Source organism: Python bivittatus, unplaced genomic scaffold (assembly GCF_059951505.1).
Source record: "Python bivittatus isolate LINGU-HERP-01145 unplaced genomic scaffold, Pbiv_v1 ctg000350_np1212, whole genome shotgun sequence".
Lineage (NCBI taxonomy): Eukaryota > Metazoa > Chordata > Lepidosauria > Squamata > Pythonidae > Python > Python bivittatus.
The window spans coordinates 33547826-33572340 of NW_028277074.1; the positions used below are offsets into that span (position 1 = coordinate 33547826).

Consider the following 24515-nt stretch of genomic DNA (forward strand, 5'->3'; position numbering starts at 1 on the left):
TAGGGAATTTGAAAAAAAGAAAGAGTAAAGCATGAATTGAGTAATGTAAGAGTTATTCATTATTTCTGTTCATTAACTGAATATTTTAACTTTAATATTTTACATTAGAGCAGATCATGTAAATTATGACCACATAATGACATTAGTTACATTCACATCTCTATATGGGTTGCTTAAGAATGGTGTTTTGGTGTACTGTAGTCTTAAAGAGGCAATAGCACTGACCAGACTTTGTAATGAAAAGAAAAATAGTTCCAAGATTTCCTGAAGCTAAGTTCTACTTGTTACATTTTCTCAGCAATTGACAATTTCATGCTGGAATCAGCCCTTCTGAAACACTGTGGTTGATTAATAGACTAAAGGCCTGCTAACTGAAAGGTTATTCCACTGATTTCCATTCCTTCTGTTGGTTTTATTTCTGTCAGTTTAATTGCTTGTATAGAAACTGACCTATGTGACATCAAAGCATATTATGTATAGCAGGTCTTGTGAGATTCTATGACAGCACTGCCCAAATACATGGGGGTAGAGAGCAGGTAACAGACCTGCAAGGGTTTGGTACCCTTGCCTACTGTTGATAGATAGATAGATAGATAGATAGATAGATAGATAGATAGATAGATAGATAGATAGATAGACAGACAGACAGACAGACAGACAGACAGACAGACAGACAGACAGACAGACACAGTTTATTACAGTCTTAGACCAGTACAAGAAGTTTGTTCATGAGTGACCTATGTTCACTTATAAAACTAAGAAATCTTTAGATAACATTTAATACATATTTAGGATACATATATAAAGCAACCTGGCACAAAACCATAGATAGAATTCAGATGAAGCAGTCTATGTCTAAGATATAAGTAAGGTAGTATTTACCTAAAATATAATAACATCTAAAATTTCAAAAATTTGATGACATCTAATACTGTTGCTAGCATAAGTAACTCTTCACACTGGGAAGCCACAAGAACAACAGGCCACCTGCCCAAAGTACAAAGAAAGAAGGTCCATCTTAATTTGGTACTGAATAACTTGATTTTAAATAATATTATAAATAAAAAGAAACATTCTTTCTTTCCGTTGGCCTAGATTGCCATCTGGCTTTCCAAATATAGTTATTCCTGTGAGGTTTTTTTTTTTTTTTAAATTAACAATTGCTGAAATGAATCAACTTAAGCATTGGAGCCATTATCCTCTCCTACCCATCCTCCTGCAAATAAAATAAATAAATATCATATATATTTTAGTAAGTCAGTCACACAACAGATTTGAAGATGTGCAAAACTGTGCAGTCCTTTCCTAGAAATTTATATATATTTTATATATATGTATGTATGTATGTATGTGTGTGTGTGTATATATATATATATATATATCCATATCCATATCCATATCCATATCCATATCCATATCCTAGTGCTTATCCATAACCTATGCATAACAACAACCTTAAAATAATGCAGCTCAACTACTGTATCTGACCATGGCAATATAGAGTGGTAATTCCATGAAACCAGTATAAGGAGCCCGTCAGTCTAGAAATCAGATACAATTAATCAAAGAAGCTAAAGAATGTGCAATGCCAAAATCCTGCTCCCCTTTGAATCATTTCCATCATTCCTCTGTTCTGAAAACAGACTTTTTAAACTTGTATTTAGTATGTTCTTTTCAGCCAAGAACCCCATTAAGTAATGTAACCCATATGTGTATAACAATTCCGGTTCTGTACAAAGCTGATTTATAAGCTCCAACTAGTATGTATAACATTTTGATCGCTTTAATACCTATAGGCATACAAGAGGAGAGGATGGCTTTTAGCCCTGGCCAAAATACCAACATTTGGTTAGTTTTTTAAAACTATCAAAGAAAGCAATGCTTCATTTGATAGTATTATTTTCTCCAGCCGCAGCAATGACATAGAGAAAGTTAAAAGCTTTCCTTTATCAGACAACAATGTACAAAGAAAAGGTTTTACCACTGTTTGCTCAGTCTTTATTCAGATCATTGGGAGCTCTTTACAAAGTTACACTGTACTCACACCCGGTGTACAGTAACCACTCTCTGTGGTTTGAGGAATGAACTTCGTCATACAACGCCCCGTAGATTCAGAAACATTTTTATCTCTTTTTCCTTAAGATTAAGCTTTGCCTAGCTGTTCAAGGGTGCAAAGGCATACTGATATTAAAGTATATCCTCTTTGTTTACTTACCTGGGTTTGTATATCAGTTCAAAGGATATTTTTGAACTTCAAGAATATTAAAAACTGAATAAATTGTCCTTGACCAGTAATATAGTGTTTTCAGTCATCTCTGAACATCTGATCATAATAATGTGAGAAATTGCTTGTATTTCTGTGTATAAGGCTGCTGAAAAACAAGTCTTTTCTTGCACATCCTTATGAATGCACTATGTTCTGTCAGCATTCTTTTTACAAGTTAGAGACTTATCTATTACTTATACGATTCATGGTTATAAGCATAACTTGCAAGGAAGGAAGAATCATCTCTGTGCTAACAGTAGTTTATGTCATTTCATTTCTAAAACTATACTCTTATAATTTTATGGCAAACAACCTTATACTATGATCTGTCCCTATTCAAACAGATTAAAACTCTATATTCTAAGAAACAAATACATATACACATACTCTGCCCAGCATGTATTTATTTATTTATTTATGCATACATAAATGTATAACACATTTATGTATGCATAAATAAATAAATAAATTTAGGTTACTAATCTCAATTTAAATTACCTGATTTTTTTTTTTTAACCTATTAGTGTAGAGTAGCAATTCTTACCTAATGTATATATATAAAAAAGAAATGCCATGCCTGGGAAAACAAATTATGAAGAAGGAAAAAGCATGTTGATTCTATATTTATAATTTAAAAGTCTACCTGTTCCTGAAGACTGAAGTTCATATAGCTTGATTTGGGTTGAGTGCTTGGCTCAGTATTTATGACAGGAAGAGAAATCTGCAGAATACAATCAGAGTCAATCTTTTTATGTAGCATGATCAGAAGAAACTGTAGTTAAATAAATAAATAAATATCAGGTTAAAGTTTAACTACAGTTTTAAACTTGCAGAAGAATTTTGGAGTCGTTTTCTTCTTTGGGGAACCGTAAGACCTTCAAGTGAAGTAGGAATTCAAAAGAAAAATGAATAAATACAATAAACATTTAAACAGGAAGCCAAACTTTGGTTTAAAAAGAAACAAATTATGCCATGTGGGACAGAATATGAATTCTATTGATATACAGGTGAAACTCGAAAAATTAGAATATCGTGCAAATGTTCATTTATGTCAGTATGGCAACTCAAAAGGTGAAACCAATATATGAGATAGACGCATTACATGCAAAGCGAGATATGTCAAGCGTTACTTTGGTATAACTGTGATGATTACGGCGTACAGCTTATGAAAACCCCAAATTCACAATCTCAGAAAATTAGAATATTACATGACATCAATAACACAAGGTTTGGAAATAGAACAATATCGGACCTCTGCAAAGCATAAGCATGCATATGCACTCAGTACTTGGTTTGGGCCCCTTTTGCAGCAATGACTGCCGCAATGCGGCGTAGCATGGATGCTATCAGCCTGTGGCACTGCTGAGGTGTTATGGAAGACCAGGATGCTTCAATAGCGGCCTTCAGCTCCGCTGCATTGTTCGGTCTCATGTCCCTCATCTTTCTCTTGGCAATGCCCCATAGATTCTCTATGGGGTTCAGGTCAGGCGAGTTTGCTGGCCAATCAAGCACAGTAATCCCATGGTCATTGAACCAGGTTGTGGTACTTTTGGCAGTGTGGGCAGGTGCCAGGTCCTGCTGGAAAATGGAGTCAGCATCCCCATAAAGCTCGTCTGCAGAAGGAAGCATGAAGTGCTCCAAAATCTCCTGGTAGATGGCTGCATTGACCCTGGACTTAATGAAGCACAGTGGACCAACCCCAGCAGATGACATGGCTCCCCAAATCAACACAGACTGTGGAAACTTCACACTGGACTTCAAGCATCGAGCATTGTGTGCCTCTCCATTCTTCCTCCAGACTCTGGGTCCTTGGTTCCCAAATGAGATGCAAAAGTTGCTCTCATCAGAAAAGAGGACTTTGGACCACTGGGCAACAGACCAGTTCTTTTTTTCTGTAGCCCAGGTAAGACGCTTCTGACGTTGTTTGTTGTTCAGGAGCGGCTTGACAAGAGGAATACGACATTTGAAGCCCATGTCCAGGATCCGTCTGTGTGTGGTGGCTCTTGATGCACTAACTCCAGCCTCAGTCCACTCCTTGTGAAAGTCTCCAACACTTTTGAATGGCCTTTCCTGACAATCCTCTCCAGGCTGCGGTCATCCCTGCTGCTTGTGCACCTTTTTCTACCACACTTTTCCCTCCCACATAACCTTCTATTGATGTGCTTTGATACAGCACTTTGGGAACATCCAACTTCTTTTGCAATTACCTTTTGGGGCTTTCCCTCCTTATGGAGGGTGTCAATGATGGTTTTCTGCACAACTGTCAGGTCAGCAGTCTTTCCCATGCTTGTGATTCCTACTGAACCAGCCCGAGAGACCATTTAAAGGCTCAGGAACTCTTTGCAGGTGTTATGGATTCATTAGCTGATTAGAGTGGGACACTTTGAGCCTAGAATATTGAACCTTTTCACACTATTCTAATTTTCTGAGATTGTGAATTTGGGGTTTTCATAAGCTGTACGCCATAATCATCACAATTATGCCAAAGTAAGGCTTGACATATCTCGCTTTGCATGTAATGCGTCTATCTCATATATTGGTTTCACCTTTTGAGTTGCCGTACTGACATAAATGAACATTTGCACGATATTCTGATTTTTCGAGTTTCACCTGTAGGAAAAGGATAGCAAGAAGTCAAGGGAATGTGAGAAAACATTAAATATAGAAGGAAAATTGTCACCAAGTGGCAACTCTCATGGAAACATTTCCTGAATATACAACTAACATAAAACTAACAGGATCAGTACTGCTGTCAATATCCCCATACTGATCAACCTCTGTAAAGATGCCTTTTTAATGATTTGTATAAGCAAAAATTATAGTTGCAAAATTACAATTAGGATTGTTAATTTACACAGTTTTACAGGTTAAAGTATTCTGTTTGTCTATTTGATTTTAAATAAAAGAATGGAGTATTTTTATTTAATATTATTAATTAATATTTATTAATTATTAATAAATATTTTTAGCTGGTGGAAACAATGGATGTTTGAAGTGTGATGTGGGCAGAAGGGCTGTCACAGAGGTCCTTTTGCTTTCCCAGTTTAAAAAAATCTACGGTAGAGGCGTAACCATTCTTAAAACAAAAGAAATCAGTGTGATACAGAGATTGGTGAGTAGCCCTTGATCACATTATTATTTCAGAAATAAAGCAGATTCTAGCCTTCTACATAGATTGGACATATACTTTTAAAAGACTATGTCCAATAGCAAAACAGTTCTGAGACTTACAGGTGAAACTCGAAAAATTAGAATATCGTGCAAATGTTCATTTATGTCAGTAAGGCAACTCAAAAGGTGAAACCAATATATGAGATAGACGCATTACATGCAAAGTGAGATATGTCAAGCCTTACTTTGGCATAATTGTGATGATTATGGCGTACAGCTTATGAAAACCCCAAATTCATAATCTCAGAAAATTAGAATAGTGTGAAAAGGTTCAATATTCTAGGCTCAAAGTGTCCCACTCTAATCAGCTAATGAATCCATAACACCTGCAAAGGGTTCCTGAGCCTTTAAATCATATGTGTCAAACTCAAGGCCCGCGGGCCACATCCGGCCCGGCGTGTAATTATATCCGGCCCACAAGATCATTTTATATATTATTGTTATTAATGGCCCGGCGATATGAAGCGCTGGTAACACAATAAACTACAGATCCCATAATGCAGCGCTTCAGCTGCCTTGCCAAACGCTTCCCGTGTTAATCAAGTCTAACTTATGATGCTGCAAGTTATTGCAAAGCTAGCCCTCACGATGCCGAAGAGAAAAGTTGATTCTGAAAACAGAGCCTTTAAAAACCGATGGGAGGCTGAGTATATGTTTACTGACATTGCCGGTAAACCCGTGTGTCTCATTTGTGGAGCTAATGTGGCTGTAATTAAAGAATTTAATCTAAGACGGCACTATGAGACAAAACATCAGGATAACCTGAAAGACCTGAATGCAGAGCAGAAGATACAGAAAGCAGAAGAGTTAAAGAAGAATCTGACACTTCAGCAGACATTTTTTACCCGTGCAAAATCACAAAGTGAAACTGCTGTGAAAGCAAGTTTTATCGTGGCAGAGGAGATCGCCAAATCAGCCAGGCCATTTACCGAGGGAGAATTTCTGAAGAGCTGCATGATCAAGGTGTTTGACATCTTATTTCCAGACAAAAAGCAGATGCTGGCAAATGTAAGCCTGAGTAGAAATACGATTGCTGATCGAGTTTGTGAGATGGCCACTGATTTAAGAACACAGTTGAGTGAAAGAAGCAAAGACTTTATTGCATACTCTCTTGCTGTGGATGAAAGTACTGACATGACTGATACTGCACAGCTGGCCATCTTCATCCGTGGAGTGGACTCCAATTTGCACGTTACAGAGGAAATAATGGACATTAAATCGATGCACGGGACGACTGGAAAAGACATTTTTGAAAATGTATGTCAAAGTATAACTGACATGAAACTGCCCTGGGACAAACTTATTGCACTTACATGGAGCACCATCTATGTGTGGTGAAAAAAGTGGACTAGTGGGAAGGATGCGAGTGAAGATGCAGGAGGAGAACTGTACTGGTGAGTTAACGGCATATCACTGCATCATACACCAGGAAGCACTATGTGGCAAAGTCCTAAAGATGGACAATGTAATGAGCACTGTAACACAAACCGTAAACTTTATCCAAGCTAAAAGTTTAAATCACTGGCAATTTCAGTCCTTTATGCGGGAGATAGATTCAGAGTTTGCTGACATTCCTTATCACACAGAGGTGCATTGGCTAAGTCAGGGAAAAGTTCTCAACAGAGTTTTTGAGCTCAGCAACGAAATCTGTCAGTTCATGGACAGTAAAGGAAAAGACTCCACTAATTTTAGGGATGAAAAGTGGAAATGTGAGTTGGCATTTCTGGTTGACATAACAGCTCATCTCAACGCCTTAAACCTCCAGCTCCAGGGACGTGACCGCATGATCACTGACATGTATGACACAGTGAAGGCATTTCAAGTGAAGCTGCTTTTATGGGAGACACAAATGCACCAGTGCAACTTGCCCCACTTTCCCTGTTGCCAAGTAATGTTGAACCAAGTCGGCACAACGGTGTTCCCAAACACGCACTTTGCTGATAAACTGAGCGCACTGCGCACTGAGTTCCCACGGCGCTTTGGTGATTTTGAAGAACAAAAAAAGAATTTTGAGTTGCTTCGCAACCCATTTGCCGTCGATGTGGAAACCGCACCTGTGCAGATTCAGATGGAGCTGATTGAGCTGCAGTGTAATGGTACACTGAAGGCAAAGTACGACACTGCATGGCCTGCAGAGTTTATTCACTCCATTCCCGCAGAAATGCCCCAGCAGCTCGATTCACTCCATTCCCGCAGAAATACATGCAGCTCGAACCTTGTGCATGTTTGGTAGCACATATCTGTGTGAGAAGCTCTTCTCAGTGATGAAGACTAACAAAACAGCACACAGGAGTCGTCTCACTGATGAGCACCTGTAGTCCATCCTGAGAATCTCCACAACACAGAACCTCACACCAAATATAAACGAACTTGTTGCCAAAAAAAGATGCTAGGCGTCCAGCTCTGATAAAATGACATAAGAGCAAAGACAACTGAATGATTTGATTTGTTATTGCTGAAAAGCACAAATTTTATTTATATTTCCAGGTTTTGTTATGCAGCATGTTCATATTTTGAATTTGTATAATTTTAACAGGATATATTTTTATGGAGAGCAAAAACTTTTGGGATATTTAAAATTTAAGTTTATTTTTTATATAAAATGACATAAGAGTAAAGAAATTTGAATGTTTGTTCTTTTAACGTTTATTTTATTTCTAACTTGTATAATTTAGACAGGATATATTTTGGAGAGCAAAATATCATGAGTTATTTAAGGTTTGAGTTGATTTATTCCGGAATAATATTCCTGTCTGTTTTTATTCATATTTATGTTCAAAAAAGTTAAGTTTTTAAAGTTTTAAAGTTTTAAAAGTTTAGTTTTAGTGTGTTCAATAAATGTTTATCCTGTTCGGCCCGCGACCTAAAGTGTGTTTTGGATTTTGGCCCCCTGTGCAATTGAGTTTGACACCCCTGCTTTAAATGGTCTCTCGGGCTGGTTCAGTAGGAATCACAAGCATGGGAAAGACTGCTGACCTGACAGTTGTGCAGAAAACCATCACTGACACCCTCCATAAGGAGGGAAAGCCCCAAAAGGTAATTGCAAAAGAAGTTGGATGTTCCCAAAGTGCTGTATCAAAGCACATCAATAGAAGGTTATGTGGGAGGGAAAAGTGTGGTAGAAAAAGGTGCACAAGCAGCAGGGATGACCGCAGCCTGGAGAGGATTGTCAGGAAAAGGCCATTCAAAAGTGTTGGGGACTTTCACAAGGAGTGGACTGAGGCTGGAGTTAGTGCATCAAGAGCCACCACACACAGACGGATCCTGGACATGGGCTTCAAATGTCGTATTCCTCTTGTCAAGCCGCTCCTGAACAACAAACAACGTCAGAAGCGTCTTACCTGGGCTACAGAAAAAAAGAACTGGTCTGTTGCCCAGTGGTCCAAAGTCCTCTTTTCTGATGAGAGCAACTTTTGCATCTCATTTGGGAACCAAGGACCCAGAGTCTGGAGGAAGAATGGAGAGGCACACAATGCTCGATGCTTGAAGTCCAGTGTGAAGTTTCCACAGTCTGTGTTGATTTGGGGAGCCATGTCATCTGCTGGGGTTGGTCCACTGTGCTTCATTAAGTCCAGGGTCAACGCAGCCGTCTACCAGGAGATTTTGGAGCACTTCATGCTTCCTTCTGCAGACGAGCTTTATGGGGATGCTGACTCCATTTTCCAGCAGGACCTGGCACCTGCCCACACTGCCAAAAGTACCACAACCTGGTTCAATGACCATGGGATTACTGTGCTTGATTGGCCAGCAAACTCGCCTGACCTGAACCCCATAGAGAATCTATGGGGCATTGCCAAGAGAAAGATGAGGGACATGAGACCGAACAATGCAGCGGAGCTGAAGGCCGCTATTGAAGCATCCTGGTCTTCCATAACACCTCAGCAGTGCCACAGGCTGATAGCATCCATGCTACGCCGCACTGTGGCAGTCATTGCTGCAAAAGGGGCCCAAACCAAGTACTGAGTGCATATGCATGCTTATGCTTTGCAGAGGTCCAATATTGTTCTATTTCCAAACCTTGTGTTATTGATGTCATGTAATATTCTAATTTTCTGAGATTGTGAATTTGGGGTTTTCATAAGCTGTATGCCATAATCATCACAATTATACCAAAGTAAGGCTTGATATATCTCGCTTTGCATGTAATGCATCTATCGCATATATTGGTTTCACCTTTTGAGTTGCCATACTGATATAAATGAACATTTGCACGATATTCTAATTTTTCGAGTTTCACCTGTAGTTTGGTGTAGTGGTGAAGGCACCAGGCTACAAACCAGGAGACCGTGAGTTCTAGTCCTGCCTTAGGCATGAAGCCAGCTGGATGACCTTGGGCCAGTCACTCTCTCTCAGCCCTCCAAAGAAAGCAATGGCTAACTGCTTCCCCAAAACTGCAGGGACTTTCAGACTACTACTACTATTACTTCAACCTATGAGAACAAGCTCAGTCACTATTTGCAAATCTTAGTTATTGTAGCCTAAGTGCAAATGAGTAATATACCCTGAGAGAAATAGGTAGATTGTAGGTAGAAAATAGGTAAGAGCCAAAAAATTCAGATCAGAGTTAGGCTTAATGATTTCTGAAGAACTGAAGGGCTCATAAGTTGCCCATTGAAAGCCCCTCTCAGAACTGTTTTGCTATTGGAAATAGTCTAACTGAATAGATTCTATTCTATTTAACCAAATGCTTCTCTTTTACAGTGATTTCACCACTCCTATTTCTGGTTATTTGGAAAAATAATTACTGAATTGATAACAAATTATTTGGAAACATTTTTTCTATCCACTTTTGCCTCTGAATACAATTATTTTTAAACTATAAGATGTTATTGTTGAAGTTAACTACTGGGCATTTCCTAAAATTATACTTAACAGTGGTGTCTTTGTCTTGCATGCTCTGATGGGTGCCAATAGAGGCGAATGGATGCTTGGGCAAGGAAAAAAAACTTTTTACTTTTCCCTTTTAAGATAGATATTAAGCATAATATCATGCTGAAATTATTGACACACCTGTGATACAAAGGGCCTTGGAGGTAGAGCAGGTGGTGGTGGTATCCAGCCTGATCTAACTGTTGAAACAAAAGAACAAAAACAACATATATGAATGTAATGGGTAACTATGGGTACCTATCAGGACAATTTAACTTCTTCATACAAATTAATTTAATAATATAAACTTGAACAATCTGTTGCCATACTTCTGTCTTCCACAATATATATATGTATATTATATATGTTTTTTTATTAAATACAACACAATCAACACAGATTCAGTTAAGTTTCAGCAAAAGGCACACATGCCTTCTTTGTAAGCCCACTTTTTCCTTTAAAGAGGAAATAAAAATAACACGAAGCCAAATTTTAATATCAACATTATAGAACAATAAAATGAAATGAGATTATGCGAAAAAGTAAAATTGCATGCATAAAATCATTGGGTATAATTAGGTATTCTGGGATAATTTTGAATGAATGAATGAGTAAAATAATATTTGTTATTATGTATGTATGAGTAATTTACCAAGAAAAAAAAATCCTAAGCTTTTAAATGTTCAGTAGTATCTACTATTGTATCAAAATGGTACAATGCAGATCCAATTTCAGATTCATACATTTTTAATATTCACATAGGTTCACATTGTCATTTAATGACAGTAAAGATACTGAAAGCAAACATATACTTAGATATAATGCAAAGTCTTGCTTAATTATATGGTACCACAGGTATGCTTATAGGAAATCTATAGGTCTATAGCTGCCTGGAAAAGTTGATAGTGTTTCCTGCAGGGAAATGCTATAAATTTGCAGGTGCGCTGAAATATTCATGGGTGCTAGAAGTATAAGCAACAGGTGATGAGAAACAGAAGTATTATCTAAAATATGATTATGTCAGATTTTTAATTCAAGTAAACTCAATTTTAAATTTAAGTAATGGCTGTTGCAAGGATGCAGATTTGTTATTCAATTTTTCAACTTGGGTTGGTTGTTGTTGTTTTTACTTACCTAATATGCATTTTCAGCGCTAAGTCATTTGTTTCCTGTAAGAACTCTACAAACTCTGGAATGGCATTTTTAGCATTTTCTTTGAATTGTAATCTCTGTTTGGGTTTTATTACTTAATTCTTTCTCATTTTCTCTGATCATGGGAAATAAAGCATCGGTATTTCTTTCTACATATTCCCCTTGGTTAGAAAAACCTTGCTGACCTCTCTCTGAAGGTCACTGAATCTGACTGCATTTTGAGAAATGGTTTCCAATTTCACAGAAGTCAGGATGGTGCAAGTTTTTCTTCACTGTGTTGCAAGTAATGGGAAGCATCTTAGTCAATATCAAGTCAATATGAAGATAGTACGAAGTGAAGCAGGTTGGTAATTTACGCACTTATGTCAACTTACTTTATTTTTTCATTTAAACCATTATTTGAGTAGTCAATAGCTGATTATTACTGCAGTAAAGAGAGCTACAGTATAACCCAAGATGAGCAATCCTCTGGAAATGTATAGTTAAAGGACAAATCTCAAAGGAATTGAAACTGACAGAAATTAAAGCAAATCTCCACTGGATACATAAACTAGACCCAAGTTGGAAGGGGAGTAAAAGCAATTGCTACTTACAGATTGATATGTCATACCTCTGAAGCACTGACACAATTACAGAATGTTCCAGTTGAAAAGTATGCCACTCATAATGGCTTCCATCAGCATTTTAGCAACCAAAGCACATAGAACCAACAAGTCTGACTATCAAAAATCTGAATGTAAGCTATTCATGAAATACTTATAAATTATGTTTCGGAGTATCTGACTTTTTTCAAAGTAGTGATGCTTAGGTATTATATTCAGGCACAGAATTCTTAGCATGTAAGCAAAAATCTGAATTTATTTATTAAGAGTTTGTTGGTCAAAAATAATAGGCAGGGAGTTCAGTGCTGTTAATGCTGGTTCTTTTTCCCCCCTAGGTAGTGAATAGATCATAAGCTAAAGTTTGCACTCTGGTTGGTCTTTTGAATACAAACTGCTCTGTATTCAAGATTTAATCACATATGCCAGTATGGTATATCCAGACTTAGAAAACAGACTAAAGAACTGTTTAAGAAGATAGGAATTTACCATGGCTGATGTATTTACAAATTGCTGGAAGAATAAAAAATGATCTCAAGAAAGAAAGAGGGACTTTGAGAAAGATGACAGAATTTGAAATGTCCATACAAAGCCAAGATCGCCTATTAGAACGTATATATAAATTGTTATTAAAATATGATCCAGAGATTTTTTACATAACAAATACTGTAAAAATTGTATGCTGAAGTGGATGCAAAACCTTAAAGAAATAACTACAGGGCGCTTTTTATTTTAATTTTTGTGCCTTTGAATCTGTCTTGGACAAATCCTGCAGTTATCTTGGCAAGTTTTTCAGAAGTGGCTTGCCATTTCCTTTTTCCTAGGACTGAGAGACAGTGACTGGCCCAAGGGTGCCCAGCTGGCTTTGGGTGTAAGACAGGACTAGAACTCACAGTCTCCTAGTTTCTAGCTTGGTGCCTTTAACTACTACATCAAATTGGCTGTCAAAAAATGTATTATATGTAACCCTGTGTCAATTGTACAAAAAATGTATTATATGTAACCCTGTGTCAATAGTTACCAAGACAGACAAATCATATAATAAAAAATATTGAAATGCCATAATAAAGAAGGAACATTTTATAATATGTGGTGGTTATGTTAAAAAACAAAACTCAAAAGTACAGGAAAAAAATACACCAAAATATTCAGAAAATCCAAAAATAAAATTTGAACTGAACATATATTTTTATTAGGTATAATCCCAGAACACATAAATGAAAAATATCACAATTTACTTTACCTACAAAGATCAGAATCATGCAAGCCATGGCATTCCCTGTGACACTCTATGGAAGCAAAAGATGGACTTTAAAGAAGCAGGATAGGAAGAGCATTGATGCTTTTGAACTCTGGTGTTGGAGAAGACTCCTGAGAATATCATGGATAGCCATGAAAACAAACTGATGGATCATCAAACTAATCAACCCAGAGTTCTCACTCGAGGCGCAAATGACCAGGCTCAAATTATCCTACTCCGGACACATTAGGCGAAGACCTAGCTCTCTGGAGAAGGCTCTAATGCTGGGAAAGGTGGAAGGAAAAAGAAGAGGATGACCAGCAGCAAGGTGGATGGCCAGGTATAGGGGAGCCCAATATACGTGTGTTGTTTCACTGGAATTGTTAGGTACTGCTTCAGTTATCATTTCTTGTATTGGATTGTTTTAATTTTCTTTTTAAAATTTTTGTTTTCTAGGTATTGTTTGCCACTGACAGTTATGTATTTAAGATAGGGAGTTGTATAAATTTTCTAAATAAATATATAAATAGTATTTGCAAGGTAAATATATACTAATGTATGCTCCAAGATATTATTTTACATTAGGTGAATAAAAAGGCCCTGTATTCTCTTTTCTTCTCAATTATGTCTTTTCATAATCAAGTTTGAATATTCTGTGTTCAAATTCTAAATAAAATAAAACCCAAAATTAAAACAGAATTTTATTTTTTCTCAAATATTTGTGATATAATTAAAAGTAATTGTAGAATTTTCCTGATATTTTACTGCAACAGTTTCAGCACTTATCATTTTAAAGGTATACCTGCAGTTGCAATAAGGAAAATTAAATAAAATGCAGTTATGTATTAACTTGCTCTTGCACCATGCTAATATATCATGATGAAAAGATTTCAGTTATATTGTGCACACATTACAATGCATACAACTCTTAAGTTAAGCGGAAATTTAAAGATAATATGGATGAGTTTGGATTCTTTTTATCCAATAATTTAAACCTGGAAAGACTTAACTGAGCTGCTCCTTTCTTAATTTAATTCACTTGATCAAACTATTAAGGGCAGCACACTTAAAAGAAATACAGCACAGGAAGGCAACATGTGGCAAATTGTTGGCATGTATCAATTCTTCTGTCTGAAAAATTAAACAACCCTTTGCACAGTTTGCAGCAGTAAGAGCAGTGCAAAACCTGTCAGTAGGAATAATGGAATTAGAGATTGTCCTATTCTGGTACACAAAACAGAAATATGGATGGCAGCATGGAGAACTCTGCTCATGTGGTGGTTGTAGTAGAAGTTGTTGTGGCTGTTGTTGCTCACTGCAGCAATTTACAAATTGCAACATAGCATATACACACTAACAGAAGCAGAAGAGATTAAGAAGAGGTGGCAAGAATACACAGAAGAACTATACAAGAAAGATCTTAATGTCCCTGATGTCCACGCTGGTGTGATCACTGACCTTGAGCCAGACATCCTAGAGAGTGAAGTCAAGTGGGCCTTAGGAAGCATTGCTAACAACAAAGCTAGTGGAGATGACAGTATTCCAGCTGAGTTATTTAAAATACTAAAAGATGATGGTGTTAAAGTGCTGCACTCAATATGCCAGCAAGTTTGGAAAACGCAACAGTGGCCACGGGATTGGAAAAGGTCAGTTTATGTTCCAATTCCAAAGACGGGCAACGTCTGCTTCATTGACTATGCAAAAGCCTTTGATTGTGTGGATCACAACAAACTGTGGCAAATTCTTAAAGAGATGGGAATACCAGACCACCTTACCTGTCTCCTGAGAAATCTGTATGCGGGCCAAGAAGCAACAGTTAGAACCGGTCATGGAACAACCGATTGGTTCAAAATAGGGAAAGGTGTACGACAAGGCTGTATACTGTCACCCTGCTTATTTAACCTATATGCAGAGTACATCATGAGAAATGCCAGGCTGGAAGAATCACAAGCCGGAATTAAGATTGCAGGGAGAATCATCAACAACCTCAGATATGCGGACGATACCACCCTAATGGCAGAAAGTGAAGAAGAACTAAAGAGCCTCTTGATGAGGGTGAAAGAGGAGAGTGCAAAAGCTGGCTTGAAACTCAACATTAAAAAAACTAAGATCATGGCATCTGGACCCATCAATTCCTGGCAAATAGAAGGGGTAGAAATGGAAGCAGTAACAGACTTCATTTATTTGGGCTCCAAGATCACCGCAGACGGAGACTGCAGCCATGAAATTAAAAGACGCTTGCTCCTTGGGAGGAAAGCTATGGCAAGCCTAGATAGCATATTTAAAAGCAGAGACGTCACCTTGCCGACAAAGATCCGCATAGTCAAAGCTATGGTTTTTCCAGTAGTAATGTATGGCTGTGAGAGCTGGACCATAAAGAAGGCCGAGCGCCGAAGAATTGATGCCTTTGAACTGTGGTGCTGGAGAAGACTCTTGAGAGTCCCCTGGACTGCTAGGAGGTCAAACCAGTCAATCTTAAAGGAAATCAACCCTGATTGCTCATTGGAAGGATCGATAATGAAGCTCAAGCTCAGATATTTTGGTCACCTAATGCGAAGAGAGATCTCTTTGGAGAAGACCCTGATGCTGGGAAAGATTGAAGGCAAAAGGAGAAGAGGACGGCAGAGGATGAGATGGTTAGATAGCATCACTGAAGCAATGAGCATGAAACTGAGCAAACTCAGGGAGGCAGTGAAGGACAGGAAGGCCTGGCACAATATGGTTCATGGGGTCACGAAGAGTCGGACACGACTTAACGACTAAACAACAACAACAATATACACACTTCCCAAATATAAGCTGGATGGAGAATACTGTATGGAAAACAAATCACTATTTTTCATACAGGTCAAATATCATTGTTATTAAATAAGTATACACTGTATACAGATAACAGAAGTTCTGATTTAGCATAATCGTTCCCCTCAGTCCACTGTACTTTAAGTCTATGAGTTTACAAGATGTAAGTTGGAGTTTTTTTAATGTAAATAATTGCTGGAAAGCTGGAGAGAAAAATGAGTTACTTCCCAAACACTGTTTTGGGTTTATGGATTGACTGACAAGTTGACTTTATTAACTTGTAATAAAGTCAGCGTGGTCAGAAATACGGCCAGCATTTTTTTGTTTTAATCTTGGTGATGTATGCATTACTGCCAAAAAAAAAAAAATCCAACTATTTCACAAGATTTTTTTAAAAAGTTAAATCCAATTAAAAAAAAATCTAGACACTTGCTGAGAGCTATTATTTATTTATTTTTAAAATATTTATTTATACAGTACATAGACTTATCCCTGCCCATCTCCCCGCAGTGGGGGACTCTGGGTGGTTTACATCAAGTTAAAACAATAAATACATGATTAAAATTTATAAAAAGATAAACACATCTACACAGATGGAAAGAAGAGAAAAAAAATCCAAGAGGCTGATGGAAGCCACACTAGGCCTCTAGGGGGCTAGCCAACCCCATTTCTGACAACCTCCCTCCCCGCCCCAGGCCAGATGGCAGAGCCAGGTCTTCAAATCCCTCCGAAAGGCTGGGAGTGAGGGGGCCTGTCTCACCTCTGGGGGCAAGATGTTCCAAAGGGCGGGGGCTACAGCAGAGAAGGCCTGCCTTCTGGACCTGCTAGTCAAAGTTCTTTTGCCGAGGGGGTCCGGAACATGCCCTCTCTGTGAGATCGGGTGGGACGGGTTGAAATCGTGGGGGCGAGGCGGTCCCTCAGGTAGCCTGGCCCCATGCCATGTAGGGCTTTAAAGGTGATAACCAACACCTTGAATTGGACCCAGAAGCAAACTGGTACCCAATGCAGTTCACAGAGCAAAGGTGTTATATGGTTTTTCTTCGGACCCCAAAAATAGCTCGCGTGGCTGCATTCTGGACCAGCTGAAGCTTCTGGATATTACCATCATTGTCATCACCACCACCAGCCTTCCTAAACTATGCTAACCTACAATTATGTTCTCTTAAGCCATACTTGCTCATACATAATTGGCAATATATTGGAACTACCAAGAATTTGAGGGATTCTTGATATATTATACAGAAAGGTACCTAAGAGGCTGCAATAGCTGATCATCATGTGGTACAGTCAAGGAATTAAAATGGGATAAAGTTGTTTTGACAATTAACAAAACTTTATTATCTTCAACAATGCACTATCATAACAATATAAAAACTGGTACATGCATAACATTACTTAATTTATCATTTGCATATTACTCTGCTAAAAGGGTCAGTGTCTCCAGCAACTCCACTGAAAAGTTCACAGTTGATGGTACATAATTTCTATGTGGTATTAGTTCTACCATGTTTCATTTATATATTAAGTTGTCAACTGGACTGCAGTTATCAGAGATTCCATATGTGAACACTCCATGTACTAGAGCAGTGTTTCTTAAACTATTTTCTCTCAGGACCCCTTCCCACTTTTAAAAATTATGGAGGACCCCAAAAGAACTTTTGTTTGTATAGGTTATATTTATCAATATTTACCTATTGAAACTTAAAACTGACCCATTTGCTGCCGCTACCACTTCTCATGATTGTTTAATGGAATTTTAATATTGTATTATTTTTCAGCATAGGCTGGCAAATGATTTTGATTTTGCAGGCTCCTGAGAGGGTCTTGGGGGACCCCCAGGGGTCTTAGGAGCACACTTTAAGAAACACTGCGCTACAGAAAAAATAGGGAAGATGTTTGGCGCATATAGTTTTAAATTGTTATTCCCCTTGTTGAGGAAGTTTAAAAGCTTGTACAGCTTACCTTGTGTATTTTGCTGAAAAATTTTATTTAAGTCTAAGGAGGAAGCTCTGGAATGTGATTTTTGAGGTCTTGGTGGAGGAGCTGGTGGTTCTCCCCCTTCGTTCACTGCATCTTCAACAGATGTGCTAGAGTAAGACCTCAGAGGAAAAATACGAAATTGAAAAAATAAAAATTATTGATGGTTTTTGTTCATACTGCAAGACTGTTCCAAGTAAGCACTCATTTTTTTTCATTATACTATTATTTTTTTCATTATACTATTATTCATGGCTTGTCAAGGATATATCCTACCTTTTATCCAGAGCTGAAAACAGTTGACATGACAGTCCCTTCATTTTATATACACAAAAAACCTTGTGAGGTAGACTTGGCTGAGAATGTATTACTGACCCAAAGTCACCCAGTGACTGGGTCTTCTCAGTCCTAGTCCTGTACCTTAACCACTGCACCAAACTGGCTCACAGTGAAGTTGGAAGTTATTAATTAAATTTGATATGTCCTTACTTGCATGTTTGGACAGGACCCTGATACCTCACCTGAAATTGAACTGCTTTGCGTGATTCACCAATACCTCCTTAATGATGAATTGAAGGAATCACAAAAATGGGTGTTCATTAAAATAATGTCTTCATCTTAAGGATGATTGGTATAATAGTAAACAAGATGAGACTGTTCCACAGAGCAACTGGAGTGCTATTACTCCAAACCAGGACTTCATTTTTAGCAGAATTGGTATACATTTACTGTTCAATTCTATACATATAGAATGAATATATATTCATTCATTCATTCATTCATTCATTCATTCATTCATTCATTCATTCATTCGCAGACACTTGTTCATCTCACTCTGACTTTTTACCCTTATTTTTCTGAATATATCTCAGCTTAGTATCTGGCAAATTACTATGGGATAGAAATTGTTTAAGTTGGAAGTAGCAAGTTTCCAGGGAATACACGCAAAGCATGAACAAGCAACACATGAGGTACAACACATTCAGAGTAGGGCTGTGCAACATTTTGTATCTGATATCAGAAAGCACTTTGGAATGTGCAGGACTGCAAATGTAGTGTCCATCTGTAATTCTTTCAAGCACTGCTGTCTTTTCCAAGGATTGTGTGACTACCCTTTGTAGCTACTGAACAATCATAGGAAAAGTGTGCCTGTTCTGAGGAGTTGCAGGCAGATATTTATTTATTTATTTATTTATTTATTTATTTATTTATTTATTTATTTCACACATTTATAAGGCCACCAATTCAACCAATGTGACTCCAGGAGGCATATAACAAAAATACACATTAACAAAAAGTAATTATACATCATTAAAAAAAAAGAAGCCAAAATCCAATATAGAAAAGATGAACCAAAAGGGATAATTTTAAGAAACCCAGAAGGGGACTCCACTCAACTAGACCCAAATGCTGTTCACGCTCCCAGGCACTCAGGACCTTTTCTGAAACTGAATTCAAAAAAGGCATAGTTTAGCAACTGCAACTCTGATAGATAAAACGGACTTTTCAAAAGTTGGGGCTAGGATTAATTTTGTTTTGCTTTGTTGCCTTCAAATCATTCTTGACTCCTGGCAACTATTGGCATTTGAAAATACCTTGGTAACGTGCATATTTCAAATACCTTGGACCACACATGTTGAAGAGAAAATATATAGTGGACCTATTCTTACACAGGGATTTAATTTTGTAAAATATGCTAGAAGGAACAAAGATTAATCCACTAATATATCTACAGCATATTCTGACGGTTATTACAACCATCTGGGTAAAACTGCATAGGCTGTCATTTAGTACTGAGCTGAAAAGGAAACAATAAAAGACATTGCCCCAAAAAAGAACACCATTCTTTTGCTTCATTCTTATTTCTTTCTCTATTTAAACTTAGTATTATAGGAAGATTAATAAAAAATATGTTCTGAATGACAGTTACCAATCTTGCTTATACAATTTAACTTCCTTATAATATTTTCAGTTGATTACAAGATCAATATAACCACAAAATTAAGTTAGCTATGACATTTATTGAAGGTAAAACTTAGATGTGACCTTCTTCATTTTTGGAGAGTATACATATAATGATTACAAGGAATTTCCAACAGTATATATTTAGAAAAGTATTTACCTCCATATTCTGTTTTTATTATTTTATTCATAAATTTACTGTGAGGTATTTTCATTATCATAAGTAGAATAAAAAATGCATACATTTTACAAAAACATAATAATAATGGAAAGTACAATTCTCTAATAGACTATATCACAAAACTTTAGGCAATTAAAACTTCAGAAATAAAAGAAAAGTGCTGTTTACTCAATGGAATGCTTTTAGGAATGCTTATTTTTGAAGCGGGAATTCTATTTAAAAAAGGTTATGCGAAGCGTTTTTACATCACAGATACTCTGTACAGGAGTTAACATGTCAGTCAAGAGGCATTCAGAAACAAATTAGCACCTGTATGACAAGTTCACTGTAGTATTTGAAAGTCCACTTCAAAAGTGTTATCTGAATTACTGTAATAGCTAAATTTTTTGTCTAGTTTATACTTGCAATTTGCTGCAAAAGCAGCTATATATACTGATTTCTTTATTCCTGCTTACTTACTTGGACCTTGGTCTCGTTCTGAGTGTGTTTGATTCTTGAGCAACTATAACATAAGATAAATAGTTAAGAACACTGTCAGGAAATAAAACTGTTCATAATATCCACTGATGCATCACTGTAACTCACTGTAAACATGGAAACAGAGCTAATAGATGCTCAAATACATTTAGGTAAAAAAATAATCATTTTCAAGATAAACCTATTCTTCAGAAAACAGGCTTCCAGTACTATAGTTTCTATTAAACACTTTTTTGCCTTTATTCTCTGTGAAACCACCATAGAAATTGAGTAAGGTCAAATTTAAATTAAATTTTAATGTAATGGTCTACAATTAAAACTTAATGATGCTGAGTTTTGGAATAGCATTTTTGTAAGTTTCCAATCTTGAGCAAATAAACAGAATTCTGTGACAATATTCTTTTTTTTTTTTCCTTCCTTGAAAAAAAGGTTCTTTAACACCTTAACTGCTAGCAGGCTGTTAACACCATATCTATAAGGCTTTGATAGGTAATAGTTCTACTGAATTTTGGAATCCTCATTTGAAAAAAATCATTAGCCACAGGACACTCATTCAAGAAAGTCAGGCAAAAAAGGGAACAAGAGGGTGAGGGAAATTACTTATTTCTATTCTAGTAAACCATGATTAATTGGACTGAATTAATTATGTTTGCACTGGATCACTGCCAGTACACTGATATGGTATAATTTTTACAAGCTTGTCTTAGGGCTAATCCTCATGCCTCTTTAACTATGGCACAAAGATGTTTTACCATTTAAAAGAGATGTCCCCATCACACTGCCTTCATCTTATCCCCAGCCCACCACTAAAGGAACTTAAATTTGTCTTTAGCTGCTCCATTTTAAAAATAGTGTTTTTTCTTTTCTCCTAGCACAAGTCTTGCCATGGACACACAATCTACAACACGTAATCAACAGTTTCAATAGAAGAGAGGATCTGTAGCTCAGGGTTGAACTGTGGAGTCCTTGGTGCTCTCTGAGCTTGGTTGTTTGCTTGCAGACATTTCATTACCCAACTAGATAACATCATCAATGCGAGTGACCGTGGGCTTTTCTCCCTGTTTATATATGGTAGCTTGCCCAGCCAGTGTTGGAGGGGATGTGGTTTTCTCGTTGGAAGTTCCCTGATTAGGGTATTGTTTTCTGCTTCATTGTTTGTCTAGTTATCCCTGCTTATCTGGGTGTAGGCTGCCAGAGAGGATGTGTTCTGTTCTTTTTGTTTCCATGAACACCAACTAGCAATCAGAAGACACAATGAAAACTCCTTAATCTCACAAGACATGGACAGACTCAACCATAGTTTTAACTAGGAAACTGTCAGCATTCTAGGCCAACCTAAATCTAAAAATGCTAGGAAATTCCTGGAAGCTTGGCATTCAGACAAATCAGCCATCAACAGACACATAGAGATAAATCACATTTACACACCATTTAAAAGAGACAATAAAAAAGCTAAGAAGGAAACAAAAAGACCAGAACACATCCTCTCCAGCATCTTACATCCAGATAAACAGGGATTAACACCAGACTAACAATCAAACAGAAACCTAATCAAGGAGCTACCAAGGAGAAAACCACACCCCACCATCACTGGCAGGACAAGCTACAGTATATAAACAGGAAGCAAACTCCACACTCACTAGCACTGATGATGTTACCTAGTCAAGTAATGAAATGTCTGCAAGCAAACAACCAAGCTCAGAGAGCACCAAGGACTCCACATAATCAACAGCGCCAGGGATAACACAATCAAGGGACAGGATTTGCCCAGCTTCTGCTAGGTATCTAAGTTGCTGCTGGCATACTTCTTTCTCTCTGGTTCCCGACTCTCTCCTCCATTTCTTTTTGTTTCAGGAAAGTCGAGAAATTCACCAGCCAGCTCCATAAGATTGTGTGTGTGAGAGAAATAAATATCTTTACTAATAAGTTTATTTTTGAAAGAAAATGGTTTCAAATGGGTCAAGGCTGTTTTGGCTTTCCAGGCCTTTGATCTATAGCTGATCTGAGGGAGGCTGCCTGGTAAAGTAGGAAAATCCTGCTTTATCATGTAGTCCCTTTTCACCCAGTGGATCAGCTGTTTTGACAGACAATTGAAACAATGGGTCTAGCCTTTTGAAGGACTTCATGTCTCCTCATGAATTTGAGGAGAGTGACTGTTGGTTGGGTTTCCTGCCAGCAGGTGATATTCTGTGGGAGAGGAAACAAATCTGGAGAATCCACCCTTCATTTTCCTTACTTTGTTCTCCATTAAACCTCATGGCAGCAGCATTCACTGGGCCTGTCAATGAGGCAGAATAGAGCTTGGCTGTCAGGGCACTGCAATTTATGCAGCCTGCTTTTCTTCCAAGAGATTAGAGAAAAGCACATTCATACAGCCATGAGGAAGAGCTCTCAGTCTTATTCTTGTTAAAAGAGACTTTTCTTCTCCCTCGCTTTGGCTTTGAGACAGTGGCACTGCTGAAGAGAAGCACTCTTGATGGTTGAATAATTTCTCACTTTAAAAACAAAAAAGCACATGGAGGGAGGTCAAGAGAAGGGAAGGAAGAGGGTCTTTGAGGGTTGGACCATTTGTCTGCTTTTCCTTTTCCCTGTTGCCTGCATTTCCTTACTATTATTAGTAATGCCACCTTTCTGCTGCTAGCCAGTCTGTTGAGGCTGCATTGAATTGCTACTTTAAAAAGCCTATTTTTGCACCAGAGGCCCACAGAAGCAGAATATTACAGCAATAATCCCTCAATATGCAATTCATTTTAAAACAATAAATGTAATATTTGGCAATTTATTGTCTTTTGGGATCAACCGAACATTTGCTATTAGTGTTAGCCATCTCCATGTTATGCATGTGATGAAGATGGCATTTACCTACAACTAACCATGCCATAATAAATCAGTTAGCCTGTGAGCTCTTATTTGACTAAGCTATAATGCAATTTTCTCTGACTCTCTCAAAAACAAAGAGCATTTAGTCACACCCCAGCAAATGTCAAGCATTCCTGGAATCCTGAAACTGTGGAGAAATTATCAGTGGGGCTGCAGTGACTCCCTATCAAGACCCCATCAGCAAGAGGTCCTAGTCATAAGTAGTTGCGATTACTATGCAAAGTCCCAGGAAATACCCAGATTGCCATTTGTTGATAGTGACTATGTTCAAGCTTTAAATGTTATCTGGATTTGATGAAAATATAATTTAAAAATGTAAGGACCTGAATTATGATCAAACTTATTTGAAGTAAAATAGTAACTAATAAGATATAGAACATCTGCAAAATAAACAGAATAGAAATGAGGGAATGAACTCAAATGGCCATCAAGAAAAAATGTATTACATTGCTTGCTATATTTTGATAAAGTTTTTATTGTGCTTAATTTTAACTGGATATATAACCGGTCTAAATCCATTGCAGGATGAAGGAGACTTTATGGGAGGTTATGGCATGTAATCTACCATGCTGGAGACTGGTTTTTGTACTTCCCAGTCTAGGACTGAGAAAGGGTGGCTGGCCCAAAATCACCCCACCCACTTACCCCTGCCCTGGCTTCTTTGGCTAACGGAGGTGTTACCTGGGTCTCTGTGTTTCTAGCCCACAACCCTCACCACTGCACCACATTGGCAGATATAGATATGAATGATTGATTCTTGGAATAGGAAGAGATTGATCCCCTTCATTCTAGTACTGACAGTAATACACTTCAGCATTCAGGAAAGACAGCATCAGGTCTGTCCCTTGGAGGAACCTGCATCTAAGGTTTTCCTGTGACAGTCTCTTAATGACTCTTAAGATAGATGCTAGAACATTTTACAGTCCTGCAATGGAATCAATG

At 37.5% G+C, this 24515-nt stretch overlaps 1 protein-coding gene across 3 annotated transcripts in view; it reads right to left on the bottom strand.

Annotated features, from left to right (window-relative positions):
- The window catches only part of REPS2 (RALBP1 associated Eps domain containing 2), an 85014-nt gene that overhangs the window by 16667 nt on the left and 43832 nt on the right, over nucleotides 1–24515 (bottom strand). For all 3 annotated transcript variants that reach the window (XM_088144894.1, XM_088144893.1, XM_088144895.1), the window contains 4 exons: nucleotides 20676–20718; nucleotides 18059–18195; nucleotides 10448–10506; nucleotides 2910–2987 (listed from right to left, as the gene is read on the bottom strand). In XM_088144894.1, the coding sequence (XP_088001020.1) occupies nucleotides 2910–2987; nucleotides 10448–10506; nucleotides 18059–18195; nucleotides 20676–20718 (317 nt within the window). The remainder of the gene's footprint in view (nucleotides 1–2909; nucleotides 2988–10447; nucleotides 10507–18058; nucleotides 18196–20675; nucleotides 20719–24515) is intronic.